This window comes from Macaca fascicularis, chromosome 6 (genome assembly GCF_037993035.2).
Source record: "Macaca fascicularis isolate 582-1 chromosome 6, T2T-MFA8v1.1".
In the NCBI taxonomy this organism is placed as follows: Eukaryota; Metazoa; Chordata; class Mammalia; order Primates; family Cercopithecidae; genus Macaca; species Macaca fascicularis.
The window spans coordinates 114,836,177-114,863,257 of record NC_088380.1 but is presented as its reverse complement, the minus strand read 5'-3'; the positions used below and the strand labels follow the sequence as shown (position 1 = coordinate 114,863,257).

At 33.8% G+C, this 27,081-nt stretch overlaps 1 protein-coding gene across 4 annotated transcripts in view; it reads left to right on the top strand.

Moving 5' to 3' along the window:
• FBXL17 (F-box and leucine rich repeat protein 17) overlaps positions 1-27,081 on the top strand; it is a 546,079-nt gene that overhangs the window by 23,086 nt on the left and 495,912 nt on the right. For all 4 annotated transcript variants that reach the window (XR_012413998.1, XM_065545845.1, XM_005557482.4 and 1 more), the window contains one exon: positions 10,574-10,705. Coding sequence is in view for 3 of the 4 variants with exons in the window: in XM_065545845.1 (XP_065401917.1) it covers positions 10,574-10,705 (132 nt within the window). In the remaining variant the exon portion in view is untranslated. The remainder of the gene's footprint in view (positions 1-10,573; positions 10,706-27,081) is intronic.

The window sequence follows — 27,081 nt, the reverse complement described above, 5'->3', positions numbered from 1 at the left end:
TGATAGAGGACAGAAAAGCTATAGAAAAAAAAATTACTGAAAACCAAACTAGGTTCTTTGAAAAGATTTGAAAAAACCCTGACAAACTTTTAACTAGATTGACTAAGAAAAAAATACTCAAATTAGTAAATCATAAATGAAAGAGTAGACATTACTACTGACTTTATAGAAATAAAAGGATTGCGTGAGAAAACTATGAATAACTGCATACCAACAAATTGGATAGCCTAGATGAAATCGAAAAATTTCTAGAGGTACAGAAACCAGAAAAACTGACCCAAGAAGTAGAAATTCTGAGTTCCAGCTACTTAGGAGCCTGAGGCAGGAGGATTGCTTGGGCCCAGGAGGTTGAGGCTATATTCACTGCACTGCAGCTAGGGCAATATAGCAAGATTCCATCTCTTAACAAAAAAAGAAAAAGGTAGAAAATCAGAATATATTTGTAAAAAATAAGGAAATTGAATTAGTTAAAAAAAATTTCCAATGAAGAAAGACTAAGGATCATAGCTTTAGTGATGAATGTTTTCAAATATTTAAAGAAGAATTAACACCAGTCCTTCTCAAACTCTTTCAAAAAAAATTGAAGAGGAGGCAAAACTTCCTAACTTATTCTGTGGGGTCAGCATTATCTTGATTCTGAAGCCAGCCCAAGACCCTACAAAAATGAAACTGCAAAACAAACAGAAAACAGCTACAGACAAGTATCTCTAATGAGTATGTAAAAATCTTCAAAATGCTAGCACACTGAATTCAGCCCCAGATTAAAAGGATTCGACACCATGACCTACTATGATCTATCCAAGGAGTACAAGGGTGGCTCAACATACAAATATCGATCGATGTAATATACCACATAAAGAGAATGAAAGGAAAAAAAAAACATCTTAATTGGTGTGCAAAAGCATTTAAGTGAAATAAGCAGCCTCTCTTGAAAAAGCAAAACAAAACAACCTATCAAACTAGGAATAGAGTGATGCTTCCTCAACATAATAAAGACCATATGTGACAAACCCACAGCTGACATATTTAGTGATAAAAGATGGACAACTTTTCCCTTAAGATCAAGAATAAGACAAGTATGCCTGCTTTTGGCAATCCTGTTTTACATTGTGCTGGAAGTTCTAAGGAGCAATTTCGCAAGAAAAAGAAATAAAATGCTTCCAAATTGGAAAGGAAGAAGTAAAACTATTTGTATTTGAAGATGACATTATTTTATGAATGGAAAACCCTCAGGAAACCACAAAAAAACCCATTTGAACTAATAAATGATTTCAGCAGAGTGCCAGGATACAAAATCAAGATACCATAAATCAGTTGTATTTCTGCACACCCCAAAAGAAATAGAATCCAAACGATTTCGTTTACAACAGCATCCAAAACTATAAATTTCCCTTTAAACACTGCTTTTGCTGTATCTCATAAATTTTGATAGTTTTATTTTTATTTTCATTTAGTTCAAAATGTTTTAAAATTTCTTCTGAAGTTTCTTCTTTGACCCATGTGTTATTAAGAAACGTGTCATTCGTGTATACCTATGTAACAAACCTGCACGTTGTGAACATGTACCCTAGAACTTAAAAGTATTATTTTTAAAAAAGTGTTATTTGAATCGCTAAGTGTTTTGGGAGTATTTTTGTCATTTTCCTGTAATTGATTTTTATTTTATTTCTATTGTAGTCTGAGAGCAGACATTGTATAATTTTATTCTTTTAAATTTGCGAATGTGTGTTTTATGGCCTGGAATGTGGTCTGTCTTGGTGAATATTCCATGTGAGTCAGAGGAGAATGTGTGTTCTACTACTGGATGAAGTGGTCTCTAGATGTCCATTATATCCAGTCAATTAATGGTTTTATTGAGTTGAACTATGTCTTTACTAATTTTCTGCCTGTTGGATCTTTCCATTTCAGGTAGAAGGATATTAAGGTCTCTAACAGTGAATTTATCCATTTTACCTTGTAGTTCTAACAGTTTTTGCTTCACATATTCTGACACTCTTTTGTGAGATGAATACATGTTAAGGATTATTATGTCTTCCTGGAGTATTGTCCCTTTTATCATTATGTATGTCCCTCTTTATCCCTGATAACTTTTCTTCTTCTAAAGTCTGCTCTGTCTGAAGTTACTATAGCTATTCTCAGTTTTATTTTAGTTAATAATTGTAATTCTTCTTTAAGCATTTCTGAAGGATTGCTTTTAAGTACTTTTTCTCTCATTTACAACTCTCTTAATTTACAGTTTTATTCACTGTCCAGATCACTTTTGAATTCATTGAAATATTGAAATTTTGTTTGCTGCCTAATTTTTGTGAATACTCTTTTGACTTTCAAAAGCCTTTTAAAAGAGGAGTTTTGGGTTCATTTCAAAATTGAGAAATTTTGCATATTTCCTACATACTCCTATTCCTCACATGCATAGCCCCTCCCATTATCAGTATCCCCCACCGGAGTGATACATTTATTATAATTGATAAATCTTCATTGATATATCATTATTTCCAAAGCCCATAATTTATGTTAGAGTTCACTCTTGGTATTGTACATTCTATGAGTTTGGACAATATATAATGACATGTATCTACCATTATAGATACAGTATATAGTATTTTCGCTGCTGTGTTCTGCCTATTTATTCACTCCTCCCCTCTAACTCTTGGCAACCCCTAATGTTTTTATTGTCTTTGTAAACTCTTCCAAAATGTTTATGATTCCAGTTGGAATCATGTAGTATGTAACCCCTTTAGATTGGATTCGTTCACTTAGTAGTATGCAGTTAAGGTTCTTGCATGTCTTTTCATAGCTTATTTATTTTTAGCAATGAATAATATCCTATTGCCTGTTACGTACCACAAGTTTGTCCATTCAAATACTGAAGGACATTTTGGGCATGTCCAAGTTCTGGTAATTATAAATAAAACTACTATAAACTTCTGTGTGCAGGTTTTTGCATGGGCATAATTTTTCAACTTTTTTGGGTAAAAACCAAGGTGCATGATTGCTGGATCATGTGGTAAGAGTCTTCAGCTATAATAATGAATTCATTTATTTCTCCTTCTAGGATCTGTCATTTTTTACTTCACATATTCTGATGCTCTGTTGTTAGGTACATATGCTTTAAAGATTTCTAAGTTTTTTTGGAGTGTTCACTCCTTTATCATGATATCATGTCCCCCTTTATCGCTGATAACATTCTTTGCTTTGAAGCCTGCTCTGTCTGAAATTAATATAGCTACTTCTGCTTTCTTTTGATTAGTATTAATGTGGCATATCTTTCTTCATTCATTTACTTTTAATTTATATATTTCTGTCTATTTAAAGTAGATTTCTTGTAGACAACATAGAGTTGGGTCTTGTTTTTTTGATCCATTTTGACAATCTTTTAATTGTTGTTTTTAGACCACTGATGTTTAAAGAGATTATTTCTGTAGTTGAATTAATATCTACCATATCTGTTAATGTTTACTATTTGTTCCCCTAGTTCTTTGCTAATATTTTTGTCTTCCATGCTTTTTCTGCCTTTTGTGTTTTTTTTTTCTTTTTTATTTATTTATTTATTATTATTATTATACTTTAAGTTCTAGGGTACATGTGCATAACGTGCAGGTTTGTTACATATGTATACTTGTGCCATGTTGGTGTGCTGCACCCATCAACTCGTCAGCACCCATCAACTCGTCATTTACATCAGGTATAACTCCCAATGCAATCCTTCCCCCCTCCCCGCTCCCCATGATAGGCCCCGGTGTATGATGTTCCCCTTCCCGAGTCCAAGTGATCTCATTGTTCAGTTCCCACCTATGAGTGAGAACATGCGGTGTTTGGTTTTCTGTTCTTGTGATAGTTTGCTAAGAATGATGGTTTCCAGCTGCATCCATGTCCCTACAAAGGACACAAACTCATCCTTTTTTATGGCTGCATAGTATTCCATGGTGTATATGTGCCACATTTTCTTAATCCAGTCTGTCACTGATGGACATTTGGGTTGATTCCAAGTCTTTGCTATTGTGAATAGTGCCGCAATGAACATACGTGTGCATGTGTCTTTATAGCAGCATGATTTATAATCCTTTGGGTATATACCCAGTAATGGGATGGCTGGGTCATATGGTACTTCTAGTTCTAGATCCTTGAGGAATTGCCATACTGTTTTCCATAATAGTTGAACTAGTTTACAATCCCACCAACAGTGTAAAAGTGTTCCTATTTCTCCACATCCTCTCCAGCACCTGTTGTTTCCTGACTTTTTAATGATACTCGAAATTTTAAATATTTCACTCTACCTTCTTCTTGATTGCATGGTTTCTAAGGAAAAGTTAGATATAATTTTTATTTTTGCCCCTCTGTAGGTAAGGTGTTTTTATCCTCTGGCTTCTTTCTAGATTTCTTACTTTTTCTTTTTTTTTTTTAACCTTTGATTTCTTGTAGTTTGAAAATGATATGCCTCCTAGGTGTAGTTTTTAGTTTGTTTGTTTGCAGTTTTCCTTCATGCTATTCTCTGAACTTCTTGGGTCTATAGTTTGGTATCTGATATTAATTTGGGTAAATTATTAGTCATGAGTGCTTCAAACGTTTTTCTGTTCCTGTCTCCCTTGTCTTAGTATTCACTTTTCACTTATGTTATACTTTTTGTAGTTGTTCTCTGGTTCTTAGATACTGTGTTCATTTTTATTCAGTCTTTTTTCTCCTGATTTTCAGTTTTGGAACTTTCTGTTATATTCTCAAACTCAGACTTTTTCCTTAACCATGTCCGGTCTACTAATGTATATTTTTATAGTGCTTATTGGTGCTTGCATGTTGTCTACTTTTCCCATTAAAGCTCTTAGCATATTAATCATAGTTTTAAAAAATTTCTGGTCTGGTAATTTCAACATTTCTGCCATATCTGACTCTGGTTCTGATGCTTTTTTCAGTCTCTTGAAATTGTCTTTTCCTTGTTAGTATGCCTTTTAATTTTTCATTGAAATGTGGACACGATGCACAGGTTGCGTGTCCCTAATTCAAAACTCCAAAATCCAGTATGTTCCAAATTGGAAACTTTTTGAGTGCTGACATGGCACTCAAAGGAAATACGCATTGGAACAGTTCAGATTTTGGATTTTCAGATTAAGCTTGCTCAACTGATAAATGTAGTGCAAATATTCAAAAATCTGAAAAAATCCAAAAATTAAAACGCCTCTGGTCCCAAACATTTTGGATAAGGGATACTCAACCTATACTGGGAAATGCAACTTTCCTAAATGGGCCTTTAGTAATATAGTGGTTAGGTGTGGGGAGACGGGAAATGATCTATAGTTTTAGGATTAGGTTTTAATTTTTTGGCAAGTCTGTGCCACTGGGCTACCTTTACTAGTGTTTCTTTTTTTCCCCTTATGCTTAGGTGGGCTAGGATGGCTAGAGAGGGCTGGAGTTTGGTATGTCCCTTTCCTTACATGGAAGGCTATAGCTGGCTGGAGTTCAATATTTTCCTTCCCCTAGGAAGGTTAGGCTTTGACAAAACTCCCACAGGTTAGGCTCTGGTAAAATAGTTCCTCCTGAGGACAGACCTTGTTAAGAATAATAGAATCCTCTGGCATATTTCAAAATGGTTACTTTTGTCCTCTCACTGTTGTATGCATGAGGTGATTTCTCCAGTATTCACCGTGAAGACCTGGTAGAGCTCCTGTAGATAAAACTCACAAAAGCATGAGTATTGTCTTATAACTAGGTCCCCCTGGAATTTTTAATTATCAGGATTATCCATGCTGTGCCTCAAGTATTTTGGCAAATGCAGAGTTTAGATTTTCCTACTCTAGTGCTGGTTCCTGCTGAGGGTTCTGGTAGTAGTTTCTCTTCTGGTGAGTAGTAGTTCTCTGTATCTGCCTGTCTCTGCAGTTTTGTGGCAGTGGTTTGGTCTGTGTCTTCATTTCTCTGATGGATCTAAAAAGAATTGTTAATTTTTCAGTGTGTTTAGCTTTTTATTTTTTAGAGCAGAGTGGCAACTTCTAAACTCCTTACATGCCAGACTGAAAACCAGAAATCTTTTCTTTTAAAGCAAGCATTATAGTTACTGAATGATCATCCTTATCTTGTTTATGTTCAGTTTTATGCTTTATTATGTGGAAAGCCCAAGATATTTCCCAAATCCCTCTAACTTGGATGGTCTAGGATAGGCCTTACTCTAGGCATAGTTCTTGCTCCCAGGGTACCATCTTTTTGGTGTCTCAGCTGGACGCCAGGGCACTTACGAGGATTTCTCCCTTTTGACAGGGTAGAGTTCCAGTGTCTCTAGCACTTTCTTCCTGGATAGATAATTTTTTACTTAAAAAAGTTGTATTCGGCTAGGCGCAGTGCCTCACGCCTGTAATCCCATCACTTTGGAACGCTGAGGCAGGCGGATCATGAGGTCAGGGGTTTGAGACCAGCCTGGCCAACATAGTGAAACCCCGTCTCTACTAAAAATACAAAAATTAGCTGGGGCGTTTGTAGTCCCAGCTACTTGGGAGGCTGAGGCAGGAGAACTGCTTGAAACTGGAAGGCAGAGGTTGCAGTGAGCTGAGATCGCGCCACTGCACTCCAGCCTGGGCGAAAGAGCAAAACTCCATCTCCAAAAGAAAAAGACTTGTGCTCTATTTCTATGGTTTTTAGATAGAGTACTAATTGTGCTAGATTTAAGGCATCCTAATGGTTATGCTTTTGTAGGGTTTGGTTGATGCCCTCTGAATGTTTTTCTGTGGGTCATAGACAAATACAACATTGAGAAATTTAAAGACTGTAAGCCAAATTGTAAGTATATCAGTTATAATGACTGACTTTACAATGCTGGGATAGTCTGGAACTTAGGACATTTATGGATGGTGTAATGGTGTTTAGTGCAGATAGGCACTGATTTAGGTCCGGTCTTGCTAGTTATATCCAGTGATGTCTAAAACAGAGTGTCAGTTTCTGCAGTGAGAATAAATGATAGTTTTACTCAGTAGTAGTAAATCATAATAGCTTCTCCTGTGAGGCACTGTTCCTCATATCTAACTTTACCTCACATGCTGGTACTTTCTACATATGCCGTCCATGTGGTTCTCATCTTTGTGTGGTTATCCATGTGGCCTCTATGAAAAGTCATTTCCTTATAGATAAAGCCACCAAAGCTACTTTTCAATGTCAAAACACCATGTAGTCAGTTTAAATTATTTTACCAGTCTGCGGCGCTGTGATTTATGGGTCTTAACTTGAAGCTCTACCAACTTGTCCACACATTGGTATCTGAGACTTCACCAAAAACCACACTTACTCCTTCTGTTAATATATAGATTCTGTTCCTTTATTTCTCCATGTTTCTAGCTGGTGTACTAACTGTTGAGGTCTCATGGGGCCTCCTATTCACTGTACAGGATGTTATCAAATTGGTAAGTATGACAAATAGTGATGGAGGAGCAAGATGTCAGCTTTAGCACTCAGAAAATCTAAGGTGGAGAATATTGCTTACAAACAGTGCTAAATGGGATTGTTAACCTGACTCTGGAGTTTGGCTAACTGACTAGTCATTGACTAGGCTAACCAGCAGAGTGGCCCCAAATGGAGAAGTAAAGATTGCTTGCTCCCTGTGTGCAGTTTATTCACAAGGGGAAGAAGTATACATACGAGCTGAAAATACCCAGTTTATTAAATACAGAATAATCAGTGGAGAGACTGGGAATCAGACTAGTTTGGCTTCCTACAGAATGAGAAAACATTTTCCCCTGCCATGTCTGTTTGTATTTTTTTAAAAACTTATTCACTTTTTACTGTTTATTGCTGATTCCTTGCTATCGAAGGTAAGGATTTAGCTCACTTATACTTCTTTCCCTATGTGTTATCCTTTCATCCTTCTAACATAATTCTATTATAATTTTTGTTAAATAAGTATTCAGTATTTACATTCTATAATTATGTACCTATCTTTTTTTCTCTAAAGCATGTTGTTTTCATTGCAATTAATAAATGTCTTATTTCTTTACCTAGTTTTTATACTCTTAACACTAATGAAGACCAAAGCTTTCCTCCAGTTGCATTAGTATGTCTATATGTGAATACTTCGTTACATTTACTGCCCTAAAGCAGATTTGCCTGGGATAGTCTAGTCTGAACTTCTCATATACAAGTGTGATTGCATTAGTGGTCATCTTAGTATCTTACCACCGTTATCCTTAAGATTTCCATTCTCTTGCTATTGGGTTAGATCTTCTGTTACCCAGATGTCATGTTTTCTTTCCCTTGGTGTATTCTCGTGTTTTATAGAGCACAGATTCTAATACCTTCCCGATACAGTGTATATGGGAGGTAAATCTTTTGATAACTTGTATGTCTGAAAACATCTCTAATTCTACTTTCACACTTAATTCATAGTCTGAATCCCGAGCACAGAATTCTAGGTTAGAAATAATTTATCTTCAGAACTTGATGGCATTGGACTGTTGCTTTCTTTTAGTTTTGTTAAGAAGTTTGATGCATTTTCATTCTAATCCTTTCTATGAAGTTTATCTCTCTAAGTCTGTAGAATCGCTTTAAACTTGTGTTTCTGAAACTTTATGATGATTTGCATTGCAGTGTGTCTGTTTTTGTTATTTGTGCTGGACACATGGATAAGCTCTTTCAGTCTGGAAGTTGATACCCTTTCATTCTGGAAAATTGGATAGAAATATTTCTTTGAATTCCTCTGTTTTCACTGAATAAACTTTCACAAATCCCCATATTTTCCCCATTGTGCTTTGGTTCTCAGCTATATGTGGTATACCCCAGTCTAAAAACCCTATGTTTTGCTCTCCCCAGAGATTACATTTTTTTGGCATTGTGGGAAAAAAGGCAAGGTCAGACTGTGCAGTAATGGGGAGGTGATCTGAAGATTTAACTACTTTTTCAACAGACTTTCAAGAATTCTAGTATTTTTAGCCCCAACCTCAGCCTCACTGCCAGACATATGTGAGTCTGTTGAGAGTTCTTTAGTAGACTTCTTTGCTTTTCCCACTGTTGGCTTTGGATTTAGTTTGCTTAGGTATAGTGACATGCCATTGTACATTTGTTGTAGAAATATATATGCCTCTTTTAATGAATTCAATACAAATCTGATATCTAATGAGCATGATGAATACTAATGAAAAATATTTCAAGGTATCTGCAACAGTGATATATGAAGTAATCTTTGATTCTATTGCTTACAAAGTCTCAGGTATTGCTAAGCTACTGCAGTGTTTTTCATATAATAAGGAAAGGCTAAAGTTCAGTTGGAGGATAACATAAAAAATGAACATGTACTTTAAAAAAATCTGCTTTCCTGAAACCCCTGAATTCTCTCCATGGGCCGGTTAGAACCCATGAATTAACTGTGGAACTTAGTAGTGTATGAGGCCACAATCATAGTTTCTTGTATTTGCCCACTTAAAATGAGCTTCTTTATAGTACATAATCCTGATCAGCCTTTTCATTCATTTAACAAATATTTATTAAGTGTCAACTAAGTGTAAGATACCGGGCACCAGAGATACCTTATTTAATAAAATAGACAATCTGCTGGCTTCACGGAGTTTACATTTCTGTAGGAATATGTTATTGGTAGTAGTGCAGCCTAGATTATAAAAATATAGTTTATATCTATCACCACCTCTGGAAAAGTGACTGAACTCACATGTATTTCTGATGTCATTACTTTACTTGAGACAGAACTTGTAAGTTTTTTTTCTTATAAAAGCAATGTTTGTTAAAAAAATTAGAGAAGATTCATAGGCAGAAGGGAATAAAAACTCATGCACTAATCAGAATTAACCACTGTGAACACCTTGGTATGTATTTCAGTCCCGTTTCTGTGCACAAATACATATGTATGCATTTATGCATAATTTCTTTATAAAATTGGATTATACTATAACAGCTTACATACATTTTTGTCACGTTTGTTCCAATTTTAGTGGTTGTATAATACTCAGTCTTATGAATATGTTATAATTTATTCCTTTAAGTATTTTTTTTTTTCTTCACTATTAAGACACAAGAGAGGCTGGGTGCAGTGGCTCACACCTGTAATCCCAGCACTTTGGGAGGCTGAGGTGGGAGGATTTCTTGAGGCCAGGAGTTTGAGACTAGTCTGGGCAACATAGTGAGATCCTAGCTCTACAACAAAATTTAAAAAGTAGCCAGGTGTAGTGGCACACACCCGTACTCCCAGCTACTCAGTAGGCTGAGGTAAGAGGATCTCTTTAGCCCAGGAGGTTGAGGCTGTAGTGAGCCATGATTGAGCCACTGCACTCTAGCCTGGGCAACACAGCGAGACCCTGTCTTTAAAAAAAAATACTGGAGTAATAATTATATAATTTTGAACTGTTAAGGAATACAGATACCTTGGTGGGCTTGTAATATGAGTTGGTTGAAACAGGGAGGTACATTAGAAGGTTAAAAATGTTTATACATTACTGTTTTAAATTATGGATTGCTTACATTCTATCTTATTTTATAAGTAACATAAATATTTAACTCTGACATGGTTATTTTCAAAAAATTATATGAAAATCTCACTTGAAAGATGTTGCCTTTGTTATTTTTTGAGCATTCAGCTAAATCTGTTTGTTTACAGCTGGGCTCAAAATGCAGAGAACTCAAAGATATTCATTTCGGCCAGTGTTACAAGATCTCAGATGAAGGCATGATCGTCATAGCTAAGGGCTGTCTGAAATTACAAAGGATATACATGCAGGAAAACAAATTAGTAAGTACTTGTTATCATCCTTGTGTTGTTCATTTTGTTCCTAACCTTGAATTCTTTCAAGTTTATTTATAATTTTTTTTCTGCTTATTGTCTTGTGATGGTTTAAATACTACTTAATCAAAAGCAAAAATTCTTTTAAAGTGATGATTTTATAAATTGATCTTTTAACTGAATAGATGGTGTTTGTGTGTGGTACCTGCATGTTAAAAATCCCTCATTAGCATGTGCTAATGCATCTTTTCTAAATGTGGACCGTGAACTAACAGTGGTAAATTGGAAAAATCGAATTTGTTTGTCTATGGTTGTAGTTCTTTCTGGTATCTCTGGGGATTATAATAATTCTAGACAGTTAGAAATTTTTTATTGTCCAGAAAAATGTACTCTTGTAAAATAGAACCTTTTACTTAGTATGATAAAAAATGGGATTCAATAATTTAGAGTATATAATATGGGCAATTACATAGATTTTATATTTTAAGCATGTACATGGATAACTCAGACGTGTTTAATGTATTATGCTTAAAAAATCTTACAATTTTTTTATTGAGAGGTAATTAACATAAAATACATTTCAAAACTCTTTAAAGTGTACAACTCATCAGCTTTTAGTATATTTACCATGTTGTGCAGTCATTACCAATGTCAAATTTTTGAATATTTTCTTTACCCCTAAAAAAAAATCCTGTGCCCATTAGCTATCACTCCCCATTTTACCCTTCTTCTAGTCCCTGTCAACTGCTAATTTACTTTCTTTCTCTATGGGTTTTCCTATTCTAGATATTTTGTATAAATGGAATCACGTGATACGTGGTCTTTTGTTTCTGGTGTCTCACTTAGCATGATGTTTTCAAGGCTCATTCACGTTTACCATGTATCAGAGCTTTATTATGTTTTATGGCTGAATAATGTTCCAAAGCATTTACATTTTTATATGATAGGTACATCATATCAGTTAAAAGAAAAAGTTGTCACTAGGGGGCACCAGTAGGAGTTCTTCAAATTGAAAAATAGCATGCGTACAGTCATGGGCCATGTAACAATTTTTGGGTTAACAGTGGACAGCTTATATAATAGTGGTCCTGTGAGATTATTATACTGTATTTTTGCCTTTTCTATGTTTAGATACAGAAATACCATTGTATTGTTGCCTCCAGTATTCAGTACAGTGACATGCTGTTCAACTTGACAGCTTAGGAGCAATAAAAGCTGTAACATATAGTCCAGGGCTTTCTGTATGCTCATAGAATGTTTAAGTACATTCTGTGATGTTCACACAACAAAATTACCTAGTGACACATTTCTCATAACATTTTCCTGTCATTAAGCAATGCATGTCTGTATTTGAAAATGTTGTCAGGGTAGTCTTGAATGTGTAGTATACCACAAAAGACTTGCTTTTTTAGTTGTATTTCAAAAATGGAGAGATCTTTTTATTGCCCCTTGGAGTTCATAACATTTAATAATTATTATGTAATAGTCATTCTTGAGACAGCAGGATTTTGTAAAGATAAGTTAGGTCTGTGTTAGAGACACTGAATTTTTGAATACTGGTGTTCACTTACTTGCATTGTGACCCTGGGAAAGTTACTTGAGTTCTTTACACCTCATTTGTAAATGAGGTTATTGATCTCTATTTGCTAGTTATAGTTTCGAGGATTAAATGACACCGTATTTTTAAATTGTCTAGTACAAACTCTGACTTATAGGAGACATGTAAAACATAGTAGTTTTTATGGCATCACAACTGTATTTGTTATCTAACTTTTGGTTTTCACTTTACATTCAAGGTAAATTAAAGGATGGTGATCTCAATTTAGAAGTTTTCTATTTCTCAAGCAATAGGATATTTGTTGACTCTTATTTTTCTTGTTGAGTAAATGTAAAAAAATAGTTTTATTGGCACATCAAACAATTTTTAGCCAATGGTTTCCCCAAAAAGCAACTGTTTATGTTTTGAAGGTTCTTGTTATGTTCACATTAGTTTTTTCCTAATATTTTGTTACATTAAAAAGATGTTATATACTTAAATGCGAAGGGAATCAGTTTTGTGTTTAGTTTTTTTATTAAACATTTTCATTTCATTGGAAATTTGAGGTAATTTTGCTAAGTCTTAAAGGCTGATTCACTACAGTTCTTCCCATTTAAGTTTCTTAGAAAAGGAAATTTAGAATAATTTGAACTCTTTATTGGATTATTGAGATATTGATACCTAACCTCCCGCTGGAAGTTTGTATTTTTAAAATTGATGAAATAAGGAGAAATTTAAATACTTGCAAAGCCACAATTTTAAGTAATTAGAATGTTTTTACTTTGACACGTATTCTTAGTAATGTAACAGCAAATATTTTAAATTAGCAACTAATACAGGTATGTACAGAGAACACTGTCAGAAAGAATACCAAAAGAATTTCACCTATGCTTTGACAAATACTGATAATCAGTCAAATTATTTTGCTAATTCTCTTAATAAACTGAATCTTCTCAAAAGGAGTATTATAGTTTAATTGCATAGTCTAAAAATAATGGTAGCATAGTTTTCGTATAAACTTTGCTGACTTAAACTATCAAGCTGTTTTGATAGTATTTGAGTATACATACATCTTTTCATATTATATCTTGGCCTTTAGATGGCAGCATTGTCTTTGTGTATTTCTGTGACATAGCTTTTGTGTCCTTGATGTAACTATAAGGATATAATGCCTCTGTAAGTTTCTGCTGATGGTTGCTGCTGATGTTATGGTTTATTTTACATTTTTGTTCTTTATGTAACCTTAATGGGAAAATTTCTTCTTAAGTTATTTTAAAAAATTGTATCTAGAATGCTACAGGATGATCTTACCATTTTACACAAAGTAGTAAGATAGTAGAACATTTTTATTTGTGGCACTGGTTTAAGTAAGATAAACTTTAGAATAGGGGAAAGATTCTTGTGTTTATGAGGGAGAAATTTTATTCATATGGAAAGTGAGGACAATGATATGCCTTAAATGAGTTATAGTGAAGCAGAGGACTGAGGACTTAGATGTAGAATTTTTTTTCTTTTTGAGACGGAGTTTCGCTCTGTAGCCCAGGCTGGAGTGCAATGGCGCAGTCTCAGCTCACTGCAACCTCCACTTCCTGGGTTCAAGAGATTCTCCTGCCTTAGCCTCCTGGGTAGCTGGGATTACAGGTGCAAGCCACCATGCCAGCTAATTTTTTTTGTATTTTTAGTAGAGATGGGGTTCCACCGTGTTGGTCAGGCTGGTCTTGAACTCCTGGGCTCATGATTCGCCCACCTCGGCCTCCCAGAGTGCTGGGATTACAGGTGTGAGCCACCGCACCTGGCTTTAGATGCAGAATAGTGAGACAAGTGTCATGTACCTACATAGGTATAGTTTGCATTTGCTGTAAAACTCTTATGTTGACTATATAAATAGATTTGAGGAGTACAACTGCAGTGAGGGTCTAGCATATTGTATGTGTCTTTCTCTTCTAGTGATAGGTTTTATATCACTTCTGAATAGTGCATGCCACAAGGCTATTTTTAAGTCGTATTTAGTTTGAGCATATAGTTATTAATGATCTAGAAACCTCAGTTAAGTATATTTCCTCTGCTTCTTTAATTTCCCTGTACCAGATTCTGCTTCTCTACTTTTTGGACAGAGAAGCTCTTTGGGTGGCTTTTTATTCCGTTGTAAAATGATGAGGTCAGATAGATTACGTGTCATTTGTTATACAGGCTGATGTTTTAAAGTACTGGAATTTTATGAGTTATTCCAAAAATAGCTTCTGTGCTATGTCCTATGTCAAAGCATTTTTGATGTAGATCTGTATGTGTTATGTGTGTATTTGGTCTATTTTTATACATTTCGTACTCTGAATAATTGGCCTGTAAACTATTATAGATTACTCAGTTGTCAAGAAAATAGTAATGTACTATGAATAGATTTCAGAAAGTTATAGGGAAATGACTAAAGTTTCCTAATTGAAAGTTGATTTCTTGAAAGTTAATTGTGAATGTTTACTTTTCAATCTTTTAGTTGATATTTTACTAGTTTTATAATTCTGTGACTTCTCTTAGAGTCCTTTGGCTGCTGCTGTAACAATCTTGTTTTAGATTTTATCCTTTGGAGACTTACATGAATGATACAGGATCAAATTCACCTCTCCAGGCTTTCTCCCCACCCACCCCCCAGGCTGAAAGCATTTTAACGTGAGATGGAGGCAAACACCATTTTTGAGTTGCACCGAACTCAGTTAAAACCTTGATGCATACTCACATGACTTGCTTTAGTTATCTTAATTTTTGCACTTTGTTTTGCCTCCTTGCAGAAAGGATACAATACTACTTCATACATGTTCTTATGAGGATCAGACTAAATGAGATTAAGAGGTAAAGCACCAAATGGGTTCCATTGCCACAAAACACAAGAAGGCTTCAATAAAGGTTTTTATCCTCTCCTATCAGGAGAGCGGATATTGAAGCCTATTATTTGCTTTCTGCAGTTTACTAATTTGAATTGGGCTGTATCAATGCCTAGTATCACCTAGTCTGATTTTACCTGTTAGACACTGACAGTTTAATTTTTTTTTCTCTTTGCTGTGATTTGAGGCTGTTGTAGCAGTTAGGTGAAAAAATTGGTAGCCATGTTGATAATAAACTAGAGTAGTATATAAGATAAACATTTGTATCAAGAGTTTAAATAGCAGTAGTTAATTCAGCATTATGTGAAAGCTTCCATTTCCTGACTCTTACTGTTCACCATAGAGTTAATATATTAATGGGTTTATACATAAGAGTTAATATATTAAGGAGATTGGTTGTCCACAACCGTAGCCCCCCTACGATACTCTTTTATGTCTTATTTCTCAAATATTCCTTGTGAAGTGGGTTTAATTGTAATACCAGACATAAATAATTTACATTTTTGAGGGATTTTGTACAAAAGGGCCAAGTACTCCCTTTAGCCTCCAAAATCATCCAGAGTATATACTTGCCTTCAGTGTTCTTTCCCCTCTTAATGGATGGGGCATTTACTTAAACCCAGAATGGTAGTTTCCAATGAACAGTAATACTTGCATGTGGCATTCTAAAGGAGGTGACCGAGGGATATTGAATCTTATCTTATTATCTCTGTCCATTTGGGTTGCTGTACCAAAATACTATAAACTGGATAACTTATAAACAACAGACATGTGTTAGTCACAGATCTGAAGGCTGACAAGTCCAAGATTAAGGCACTGGCAGGTTTGGTATCTGGTGAGGGCTTACTTTCTAGTTCATAGACACCTTCTCACATGGCAGAAAGGCAAACAAGCTCCCTGTGGCCTATTTTGTAAAGGTATTAGTCCCATTTATTAGAGCCCTGCCCTCATGACTTAATCACTCCCCAAAGATCCCACTTCCTAATACTATCACTTGGAGATTACGATTTCAACATATGGGTTTTGGGTGTACACAAACCTTTAGACTATAGCAACTACATTTCAGGATTTTGCTGTCATTTTTTGGTAATAGAAAATATTTAATACAAGTTATCTGTTATTGAGTATTGTTAATTTAGCAGGTACTATGCTGTTTTGTATAATTAATCCTCATAACTACCACATGAGGTAGCTATTTTTATCCAATTTTACCAGTGAGGTAATTGAGGCATAAAGAAGTTAACAACAGGTAGCTGTCAAAGTCAAAATTCTAACCCAGATCTGTTAAGATTCCCAGACTTTTCTTCGCTAGCCCTTTGGATTGCGTGGATATATTACCTGTAATGCTAATCCACACACCTTTGAACCAAGTAGCAACTTCCAAAAGACATTATCTCCCTTTAAAACACTTATTGACCAGTGCTGTGAGACATCAAAGGAAGAAGTTAATTATTAGCATGAGTAGAAAATCATTTTTTAAGGTGGTAATTGATTGCAGGAGAAGCTGCAAGTACCAGCAGAAGTGTATTTAAAACTTTTTCTAGGAAAATTACTGAAATTATCAAAGAGGAAAGCTAGCATTTAGTGTTGATCTTAATCTTATATGAATATGAATATAATTAATAATAGAATTGCAGTATTTTATACAAAGCTTCTCTGTATTGCAAACATGGTGTTTTATATTTTTGTGATATTTCGATTCAGAAGCTAGTAGCATTTGATTTTTGTCCAGAAGATTTAGTGGCAATTTTAATGAATTCATGAACTGATAAGTCTGTACTCTGTTCCTTAACATTTGTTTCGGATGTTCATTCAGTTCCATTAACATTTGAACAGTTACTATGTTCCAGGCACTGTGAGAGGTGTTGAAGAATTAAACAAGAGTTACACTGCCAAAGAGAGAAGATCCTGGTCTCATGATAGTGCTATAGAAAAACCAATTGCAAAAATAGTTATTCTTATGTGAGGGATAAGGAAGGAATCTGAAAATCTTATAAATAGTAAGTGATCTTTGAACTGAGTTTTGAATTACATATAGTGATGTGATGAATATGCAAGCAGACATATTTTAGGGTAAGGTAATTGCAGTAATGGGAAAGAGCATTAACAAAGATAAAACATCAGAAAAATATGGGCAATGCTTAATAAGTGGTGAGTGTTACAGTGCCACTAGGTTGATAGGCTGGATAGTAGGGAAGTATTCATATTTGGTCTGGAAAAGAAAGAATGGACCGGGTTGTTAAATTTTTTTCAGTGTCATGCTGTGAAATTTGAAAGTCTCTAGGTAATAAGAATTATAGCATGAGATTTTAGCAAGTGTGAAATGTGATCAGATTTTAATTCTTGTTTTATTTTCCTATTTTGAAAAATTAAGAAAAATATAGAATACAAAAAGGAGTAATAACAGGTGTATGCCCATCACCTGTAAATTGACAGTTGTTAACATTTTATTAAATTTGCTGCTGCTGCTGCTTGAATTAATAAAACAAATAAACTTCAAGTCTCTGTTGTCTTACATTCATACTGTTGTCCCATTGTTCCCTTCCAGAGCAACTGCTATGATGATGTAAAGTGCTTTAAAAAATACTTTAATATGTATGTGGATAACCATGACATGTGGTATTATTTAGTTTGTGGTCACATGTAATTTATATCTAGTGTCATATGGTTAAATATCTGGTCTCACAAAGTATATATGAGTCTACAATTTGCATGTTTACTTTTATTTTTGAGATCTAGCCATAATGAATATAATTCATTCTTTTTCATTGTTAGTATTCTATTATATGTATAAATCTCCTGGTTATTCATTCCCTATTGAAGGTCACTTACATTGCTTCCACTGTTTTACTATCAGAGGCAGTATTGCAATAAAATTATTGTATAAATCTCTTGTGCTCATCTTCAAGAGTTTCTCTAGGGCATATACTAGAAGTATATATAATATGGTGCTAAGATATGTACATTTTCAAATTTTTCTAGATCATGTCAAATCACTCTCTACTGGTAATTGAAATCATGATTTAGAGATGTATCTTGCTGATGGAGTGTCAACTCTTCTGAGGGCCAGGAGTATGTACTCATCTTTTTATTCATCCCTCCTAGTGTTGGTATATAATAGACATTCAATAAATGTTGGTTTAGGGACAGATGGGTTACTACTGCATTGAGCATGCTTTAAAAAATGTATCACTTCAAATATTTTGATGACATATTTTATTAAATAAAAGCTTAAAATAGTTTAAAGAGTCAAACATTTTTTCACTTTTCAAGTAAGTAAATTGTTTTGACCTAGTTAGCACATTAATGATGCCATTCTTTGTGTATCAAATTTATCCAGCCAAAGTCACTAATGTACTTAAGGGTTTTTTTTTTTTTTTGGGATAATTGTCTTTAACAACATGCACTTCTGATCAACTAGAATATAATTCTTGTCAGAATTATGTTGACTTGTACATTCTTACTGTTAATGAAATCAGTTTTATTTTGTTAAAGTGGTATTTGAAAGATCTAGTTTCAATTAAAACAAGGTTTTTTGTTTTTTTTTTTTTTTAAAGTAGAGACAGGGTTTCACTATATTGCCCAGGCTGGTCTCGAACTCCTGGGCTCAAGTGATTCTCCTGTCTTGGCCTCCCAAAGTGCTGGGATTGTAGGCATCAGCCACCATGCCTGACCTAAAGCAAGTTTTTTGACAGTATAATTTCATTCTGAAGAATAAATACATTTTTACTCATTTTAAATTCTTTGCTAGATCTTATCCTCTTACTCTCTTTTTAGTCTATTGGTATCTTTCTCTTACGGCTGTTTTTTTGGTTGGTTGGTTGTTTTAAAATCAGATATGTTGGCAGGAGCATAAGTGAGTTATATTCTATTATTTGAAGGCATAAAGAGCAATAAAGAATGAAGGTGTATTTTTTCTTTCCCTGTGTGCCAGTGTCGTATAGAAGACAGGCAGTGACTTGGATGATATCCAAACAATTTTTCTTTGGAATGCATTATTTTTTACCCAGCAGATTTACCTGATTAATTATATTAGTTTAGTAATATTAAAATTAGTTCACAAACTCTGGGGACTCATCAGCTGATGATAGGAGATGACCAAATGCAAATAGGATCTCAGGAGGAAGCTAGCTTAGTATTAAAAACTCAGATAAAGATATCCCAGTGTGAATAATGCAGAATTTGTTATGGTTAAAAATAGGAAATTCCAAATAGTATTTAAGTATTCTTTAAAAATATATGTTTTTCTGGATCAAATTCTAGAGTGCTGCTTTTGGGTTTAAAATTTATAATTGGTAGATTATTTTTAGTGTAATTCTTTTGTTAGTGCTTTTTTCCCTACATATATGGTCTGTAGTTTAAGTCCTGTTTTTTTAAAATAAAAATCTAATTTTTATTTGCTTTCTTTTTTGACTACCTGTTAAAATCAGAGATTTGAAACAAAACAAATTATCTCTAAGATACAAGTGTGGAAGTGCAGTGTTGGGCTTTGTGCTCAAGTGTTGGCCACAGGAGATAGTGGGTTGAGATAAAGACTTGATTCATTAGGCTTAGCAAATAGAAATTTTATAAGGGTTAGATGGTAGTGGCATGCTAGTAGTACATTAAGCCTATCATTTATGAGAATATGTTCCTGAACTACCTTTCTAGCCTGTCAGTCAACAAGTGAAATGTATTATTTGGATTTAGGAAGAAGTTTTGACTTACGTTTTTATCCACAGTAATAAGGTTCTAGGGTTTTAGGATATCCAAGACTTAATAATCCCAGTTATTTCAGTGACTAGGCTTAAAGGAAGGAGAATTGGAGAATTACCTTTTTTTCTTTCTTTCTTTTTTAAATAAAGATTTGCCTTTCTAAATATAGTTTACAGACTTCAGTTGAATCTGACTTCCAGGTAATAGGATGCACTTTTTCCATCATTTTATTGTAGTCATTATCACAAAGATACATTATTGTGAATGTCCTATGGCCCTTGGGCCTTGGTCAGACAACCCTGTCTTCAGGCAAAGATATACAGGCGATATTTCTATCTAAACCTGTGTTAAGTACTGTTCCTATTAGTGTTGCAGATTTTGCTTACTCATATTAGGTTGGTTATCTTCTTTTACTGTCTTTCTTGAAATTATTTTCAAAGGTTTGAACATAAAGTTACCTGATAGGCAGTAGAAGGATGAATAGTCATGTGAGTTTTGGGGTGGATTCTTTTTGTTGTTGTTGTTAGCTATATCATCTAGATTTTAATAGCCAAGAAGTTTAAAAGCCAGGTAAGTCCATACTGTTTTGATACTTTTTTTTCCAACCCTTCTTCTGTTGCATCTTAGTTTGTGTAGCCACATCTAGGTTGCAGACTATATCAGTATAGTATTTTTCTTTAGTGGCTGCCATATTTCATTATTTTGGATTTCTATTGTATGATGGTAGAAGTACTCAAGTTACTTCAGGAGAGTTTGGGGGTAAAAAATTTGTAGTGTCTGTTACCAGCTCTTCATTGGCTATTTTTGATTGGAGCATAAAATCTAGATGGTTATCGTTCACTTAATAAGACATATAAATAAATATATTGAGACTGTAATACAAAGAAAAGTAGTTGTAAATCAGAGTCCTTCTTACTGAACTATAGTTGGGTGATTTTCTTTTATTTTCCCTTTTGCTGAATATCTTTGAGAATATAAAGAAGAAGGCATATATTTATATTCATTACTGCTTAAATGTCCAAATGAATGCCTAGAGGTTATAAAATTATTTGCATCATGTTCTGCTAGCTTTTCATTTTAACTCCTCTGAGAACATGATAAAATTTCCTTATCTTTTTACTAGGTTAATATTTACTGTAAGTATTTGAAGATAATTTTGTAGTTTTCTATTTCATACATTTTAAATTGTTGCAGGACACAATTTAATATACACACATATACTCTTATTCCATTAGTATACTGATAAATCTCTGTTTATCGTATATAATTGTAGGCAGTTGCATTATGTAATCTAGTATACATTCTGTAGTTTTTCATTGTTTTAAGCTTTTTTGTGTGAAGAATTTAATGGAAAAAAGTATGAAATGTTAAATATACATTGTATATATTCCTCTGAATTCACTCATGAACTAAGATGTTTCTAAAGGTTGACTCTTACTGATCATATCTACAATCCAGCAGTGTTCTTTCCAAAATACTGTTTTTGTCATTTCAGAATGTGTAGTGGCTCATTTCAAAGATTTCTTCAGTTACTAGTCTGTCTCATTACTTTTTTTTTTTTTTTTTTTACTTTCTATACTTCATTTATCATTCTTCTTTTTATCTTTCTTCCAGAATGTGTTCATTACTACCTTCAAGCTCAGGTGAATATTATTTTTTTTTGCAAATACTGTTTGAGAATTACCTTACATTTTTTACTTTCCTGTATTCTGTCAGCTTCCTGTATTTAGTTACTCCTTATTAATCTGTTGATAATTTTTTTTTTTTTTGAGATGGAGTCTCACTCTGTTGCCCAGACTGGAGTGCAGTGGCATGATCTCGGCTCATGGCAACCTTTGCCTCCCATGTTCAAGTGAGTCTCCTGCCTCAGCCTCCTGAGTAGCTGGGACTGCAGGCGTGCACCACCATGCCCAGCTAATTTTTGTGTTTTTAGTAGAGACGGGGTTTCACCATGTTGGCCAGGATGGTCTCGATCTCTTGACCTTGTGATCTGCCTGCCTCGGCCTCCCAGAGTGCTGGGATTACAGACGTGAGCCATCATGCCTGGCCAAAATTTCTTGAGATAAGGAAGGAAGAGTTTCTTCTAAAATCACATTTTAAATGAGACACATGTCAGTAACTTTAAACATAACCATTTATACTTTAATATGTACGTAAAAGTATAGCATTTAGGACATAAAATTTAATTTTTATTAATTGAATTGGTGAAATATACTTTATTCTATAGCAATATCAAGTGATTCTTCATTAGCATTCATACAAGAAGAATGACAATGATAGTTTGAAGAAGTAAAATCCCAAATAAGTGTGTTCTTTTTAAGAATTAGGTAGATTTTAGGAAATGATTTCTTAAAAGTGGATTTTGAAACTTAATGTCTTTAAACATTTTTATTACAAATTACCTATTATATATTTTCATTCACATGGTTGTACATCTCATTGAAGATATTTGGTTTGTTTCAGTATTTCATCCTTCTGTTTCAGGCAACCCTAACAAAAATCTCTCAAGACTGCTAATAAGTGTGGTCTCTTTTCTTTTGTCATACTTTAATTACCTGATTCTTGAAAAGATGAAAGTTAACTAGTTGCTTCTGTGGTTGAGTTTGTTCAGAAGAGCTTGACTTTATTGTTGTAATTAGAGGTAGATATTAAATATAATATTTGATAGATATTTGCTGCTTGGTACCAATCAAATGCGTCACCAAATCTGGCATTAAATTTAGTTCAGAATACTGGCATTGCATGCCTTGAGAGTAATATATCATGCAGAAGTTACACTGGCAAGTGTTTTTTTAAAAAATACTTTATATAAAATTTTTAGTTTTTAATTTCATAAATTCTTCTCATATATATACATATTTAATATGTTCTAACAATTTTTTAGAATCAAAAATGGGAAAAGAATGCCAAGAATAAGGATAGATATTTTGTTACAATAATGCAGTTTGGTTTTTCATTTTGTTGGAGGATTAAGTGACATTTGGACAACTTGAGAAGGTAAAAAAGTGGACAAGTGTTGGTTCTGCCAAACTATTGTTTATCCTTGGATTAAATTGTGGTTTTTTTCCCCTCTAGAAGTAATATCTTTTTCTAGTATACCCATATGGCTTTCTGCTGTAAAGTTAGTCCAAGTATATAAGAATAATCTATTTTCATACATTAAAATCTATTTAAAACAATCACATTTTTCTAATATACTTTATATTATCATGTTTTTAGATTACAGTCAGAAACGGTTTTTTTTAAGAAGAATATAATTATGTTAATTGCTGATCAGTGTAATAATAGGAGGTATTTCACATCTGGTCTTCAATAGTGGTAAATCATTGTCAGTCTAGTGTGTGCATTTGCCTAGAGTCACAGGTTAATTCTTTAGACATGGGTACCTTCCCCGTTTCTGTTAAGGCATACCTTTCTCAGTTATTGTAAAAATGAACTTCCAGATACTGGAACCAACTTGTAATCACCTTAGTGCTTACCCTCTGTCTCTGAACTTCTATATTAGTACATGTCTAAGGTTATTTGTTTTTATGCATTATAATGCTATATTTACATTAAATTTGCTTGTAACTTATAATCATGCAGCTTCCTCTTGTCCTACTTTTCAAAATTTAAAAAAGTCCTATTTTTTTTTTAAGATGGTGCCTTAACCTTGAAAGTCATACTATCCTCTAAGCCTGCTTTTTGGCAAATCTCCTTATTGCATGCCTGATAATGAGCCATAGAGCATTGTGTGTGTGTGGGGGGGGGGGAGGTGGGAGAGTGCAAATATTTATATTCAAGAACTCAAAATGTTTTTAATGATAGTTGAAAAATTGTGAGTAAAATGATATCAAAATGATATTTGATCTGATTTTTCTCATTTATAACATTTAAAAACTAGTACTATCAATGCCTTAAGAAAAAGGTTGTATATATTCACCACATTATTTAAACAAGACTAGTGGAATTTATTTTGTTTTACCTTATTCTCCTACCAATATGTAGAATTTGTAATTTAACAATTGAAATGATTGCTTCTTGTGAATACTTACATTGTTTTAGGGGACTTTTCCATTTTTTAGACAGTGAATGGCAGTACCCACTAAGTAGTGATCCTCGTAAAACTTCGGTGGTTTCATTTACTATTAACATGCACTTTGACAGCTGGCCTTTACTAATCTCACACCATGGGTTTGAAACTTTTTCCTTAAAGCTTTATAGTTGAATTACAATATATTGTGTCCTTTGTTTTCTCCTGGGCAAGGATTTTAAACAAACTTTCTATTGCACTTGTTGAATATGTATTTTATAGTAACCACCATGAAGTTTGCAGCGTTTTAGAAGATGAAGAAGCAAAGATAAAAGATACACATTCAAGAAGGCTTGGTTTCACAGTTGGTGCATAATCCTTTCTGCTGTCATTGGTACCCTAACCCTCTACCTACCAGAACAAAAGAAACTGAATTGAAAATTGTGGGAGCTGGGGAACATTCTGTTGGCAACACATTGCATGGCCCATAGGCGTTGTCAGGTCTCAGTTTGATGCCCTTTATTCTTTCTGACAGATGTGAGGTAGGGTCTATGAGGGGGAAGTCATTACTAGAGAGAGGGCAGTGTCAGATCAAAAGTAACCAGTGATCAAACAAGGTAAAGGGCTGTGGAAAATAGGCTCTCTTTCTGGCCTCAACACCTGCCTGATCACTGAAGGGAATAGTCCTTATGTGTCAGGGCCAGTTGATTTTCTTTGATGTACAGTGAACTAGAAGTCAGAGTGGAAGCTTAACTGGAGCACAGAGATTTTTATTTCCTAGTTCTTGGGCAATTTAGGTGTTTTTTTTTTTTTTTTTTTTTTTTTTTACCTTAATTACCTAGAAGTCATTCTGTTGAGTATTAAAATGTACTCATTCTGACTTTGTTATCACTATATATTTGGAAATGCTACTAATAAGCAATTTCCAATAGCACTGTAAGTCAGGCTTTACAAGTCATCAGACTACATTTCTCACACTTCTAATTGTAACTTCAGTTAGATCATTTGTAAAATATAATGGTAGATATAAAGTACATAGTACTGAGCTTGGCACATTGTAGGTCTCTTCATTGTAAAATTTGAGAAGTTACCTCATTAAATAATTTTGAATAAATTTGAATTAACTCTTTGCACATAAGTACTTATTACTATGTTTTCTTTTAAGGTAACTCTTTCTAATCAATTCAATTGAAAGAAAATTTAAAGAGACAATCTCATTGGCGTTTTTGTATGTATGGTTCTTTTTCCCTGCCCTTTCATCTTTAGAGTATGTGACTGAAGTCCCGAAGGATGATATTTTTGTCTTTTGTTGGCTTCCTGTGTGGATAAATTGACAACTACAATTTCTAAAAATTTCAGTTTATATTGTTTTCCTTTACATTAAGAGCAAATATTTGACCACTACTAGATTTCAGTGTCTCAACCTTTGTAAATACTGCCACATTTTATTCAGGTTCGTAAATAGTTAACAGTCATTTTGTCCTCAAAATTCTGGATGTAAGAGTTTATTTGAAATAAAGAATCTTAGTACTTAAGCATTTTAAAAGTGGTTTTTTAATCTAGTAATTTGTCCATCTTTGCATGAAGTCTCATGTTTGGTTTTGATACTTTAGGTAACCTTAAATCTTCTTCCTTTATGCATTTGGAAATGTAAATACAAAACAATATATATTATGTTGCATTGTCTTCACATTAATATTTGTCTTATAGACTACTGTTAGCTATAATATATATTTTATGCTTGGGAAATTTCAGAATAATATGTTGAATATATATATATATACTGATATTTCTGGTTTGACTTAAGCAAAATTTGCTTATAAATTATTGTATGTTTTGCTTCAGCTCTCATTTTAAGGTAGTTTGATTTAGAACTTCTTATACAAGATTTTATATCTATTTTTGAAACTTTTTGAAATTTGCAAGATCTTTATACGGATTCATTTCATAATCTTTAACTATAGACTCTTTTTTTTTTTTTTTTTCCATTTTTGCTTTTGATTGTTGTTTAATATGTTTGCCCTGGCCACATAGCTCACACCTGTAATCCCAGCACTTTGGGAGACTGAGGCGGTGGATCACTTGAGGTCAGGAGTTCGAAACTAGCCTGGTCAAACATGGTGAAAATCCATCTCTACTAAAAATACAAGAATTAGCTGGGCATGATGGTGCACAACCATAATCCCAGCTACTTGGGAGGTTGAAGCAGGAGGATTGCTGGAACACAGGAAGTGGAGGTTGCAGTGAGCTGAAATTGTACCACTGCACTCCAACCTGGGTGACAGAGCGAGACTCTCTCAGAAAAACCCAACAACAACAAGAACAACAAACAAACAAACAGTTTGTCCTGAACTACCTCTGAGGGATAGTAACTTGAAACCAATATGAGAGTATTATTCTGATTTAGGGAGAAGAATGATTTTGGTTTTGGTTTTCTGAGGTAATTCCCACAATCCTCCTTTTAATCTGAATATTTGTTTAAAAAGATTGGAGTTTGTTGATGTTTTAATATTAATGTTAGGAAGAAACATTTATAAAAGGTGAATTTCTGTACGTAAATATGAATTATTGTTTTCAAAATGGACCTTGGCAACATAGAATTTTACTAGTTATAATCTTTGGTTCATGATATACTGTGGTAATTGGTCCAGGCATAATCTTATTTCATTATAAAAGTTAATTTATCAAAAAGCTTGTAAACATTTGCTCAGGAACGCTCCATCCATACTATTAATTAGAATGTTATCAATAACATTTATCTACCTATGCGTTCCTTCCTTCTCTCATCTTGACTCCCCTTCAGAGGTAATCAGAATTAACTGCTATCCTGAATTTTATATTTATCATTCTTTTCATTTTGTTACATTTGTATGTATGTCTGATCAACACATTATTTAGTTTTTACTAGTTTTTAATCAAATAAGTTTCCAAGGAGGTCACTGGTGAACTGGTTGATACTATTCAGTTCTAACTTTTAAGATATTCTTTACTATATTTTCACGTCAAGTTATTTCGGATCTTTAGATTGAATATGTGATATCTACATGTTGGTCCCTTGCATTTTGCATTTTCAGTTTATAAGTTATATTCATAAATACGGATAACAAGGTCTTTTTTTCCAGTTTTGATTTGTTGCAATTTTAGCAATTCCTGTGACATGATGTGCGGGTTAGAAGAGTTACTCTGTTAGGTGACAGGTGTAGTTGGTCAGGAATGTCTAGTCATTTCCCAGTTTGGAATGGAGATAAGTGAATTTCATGCTTAC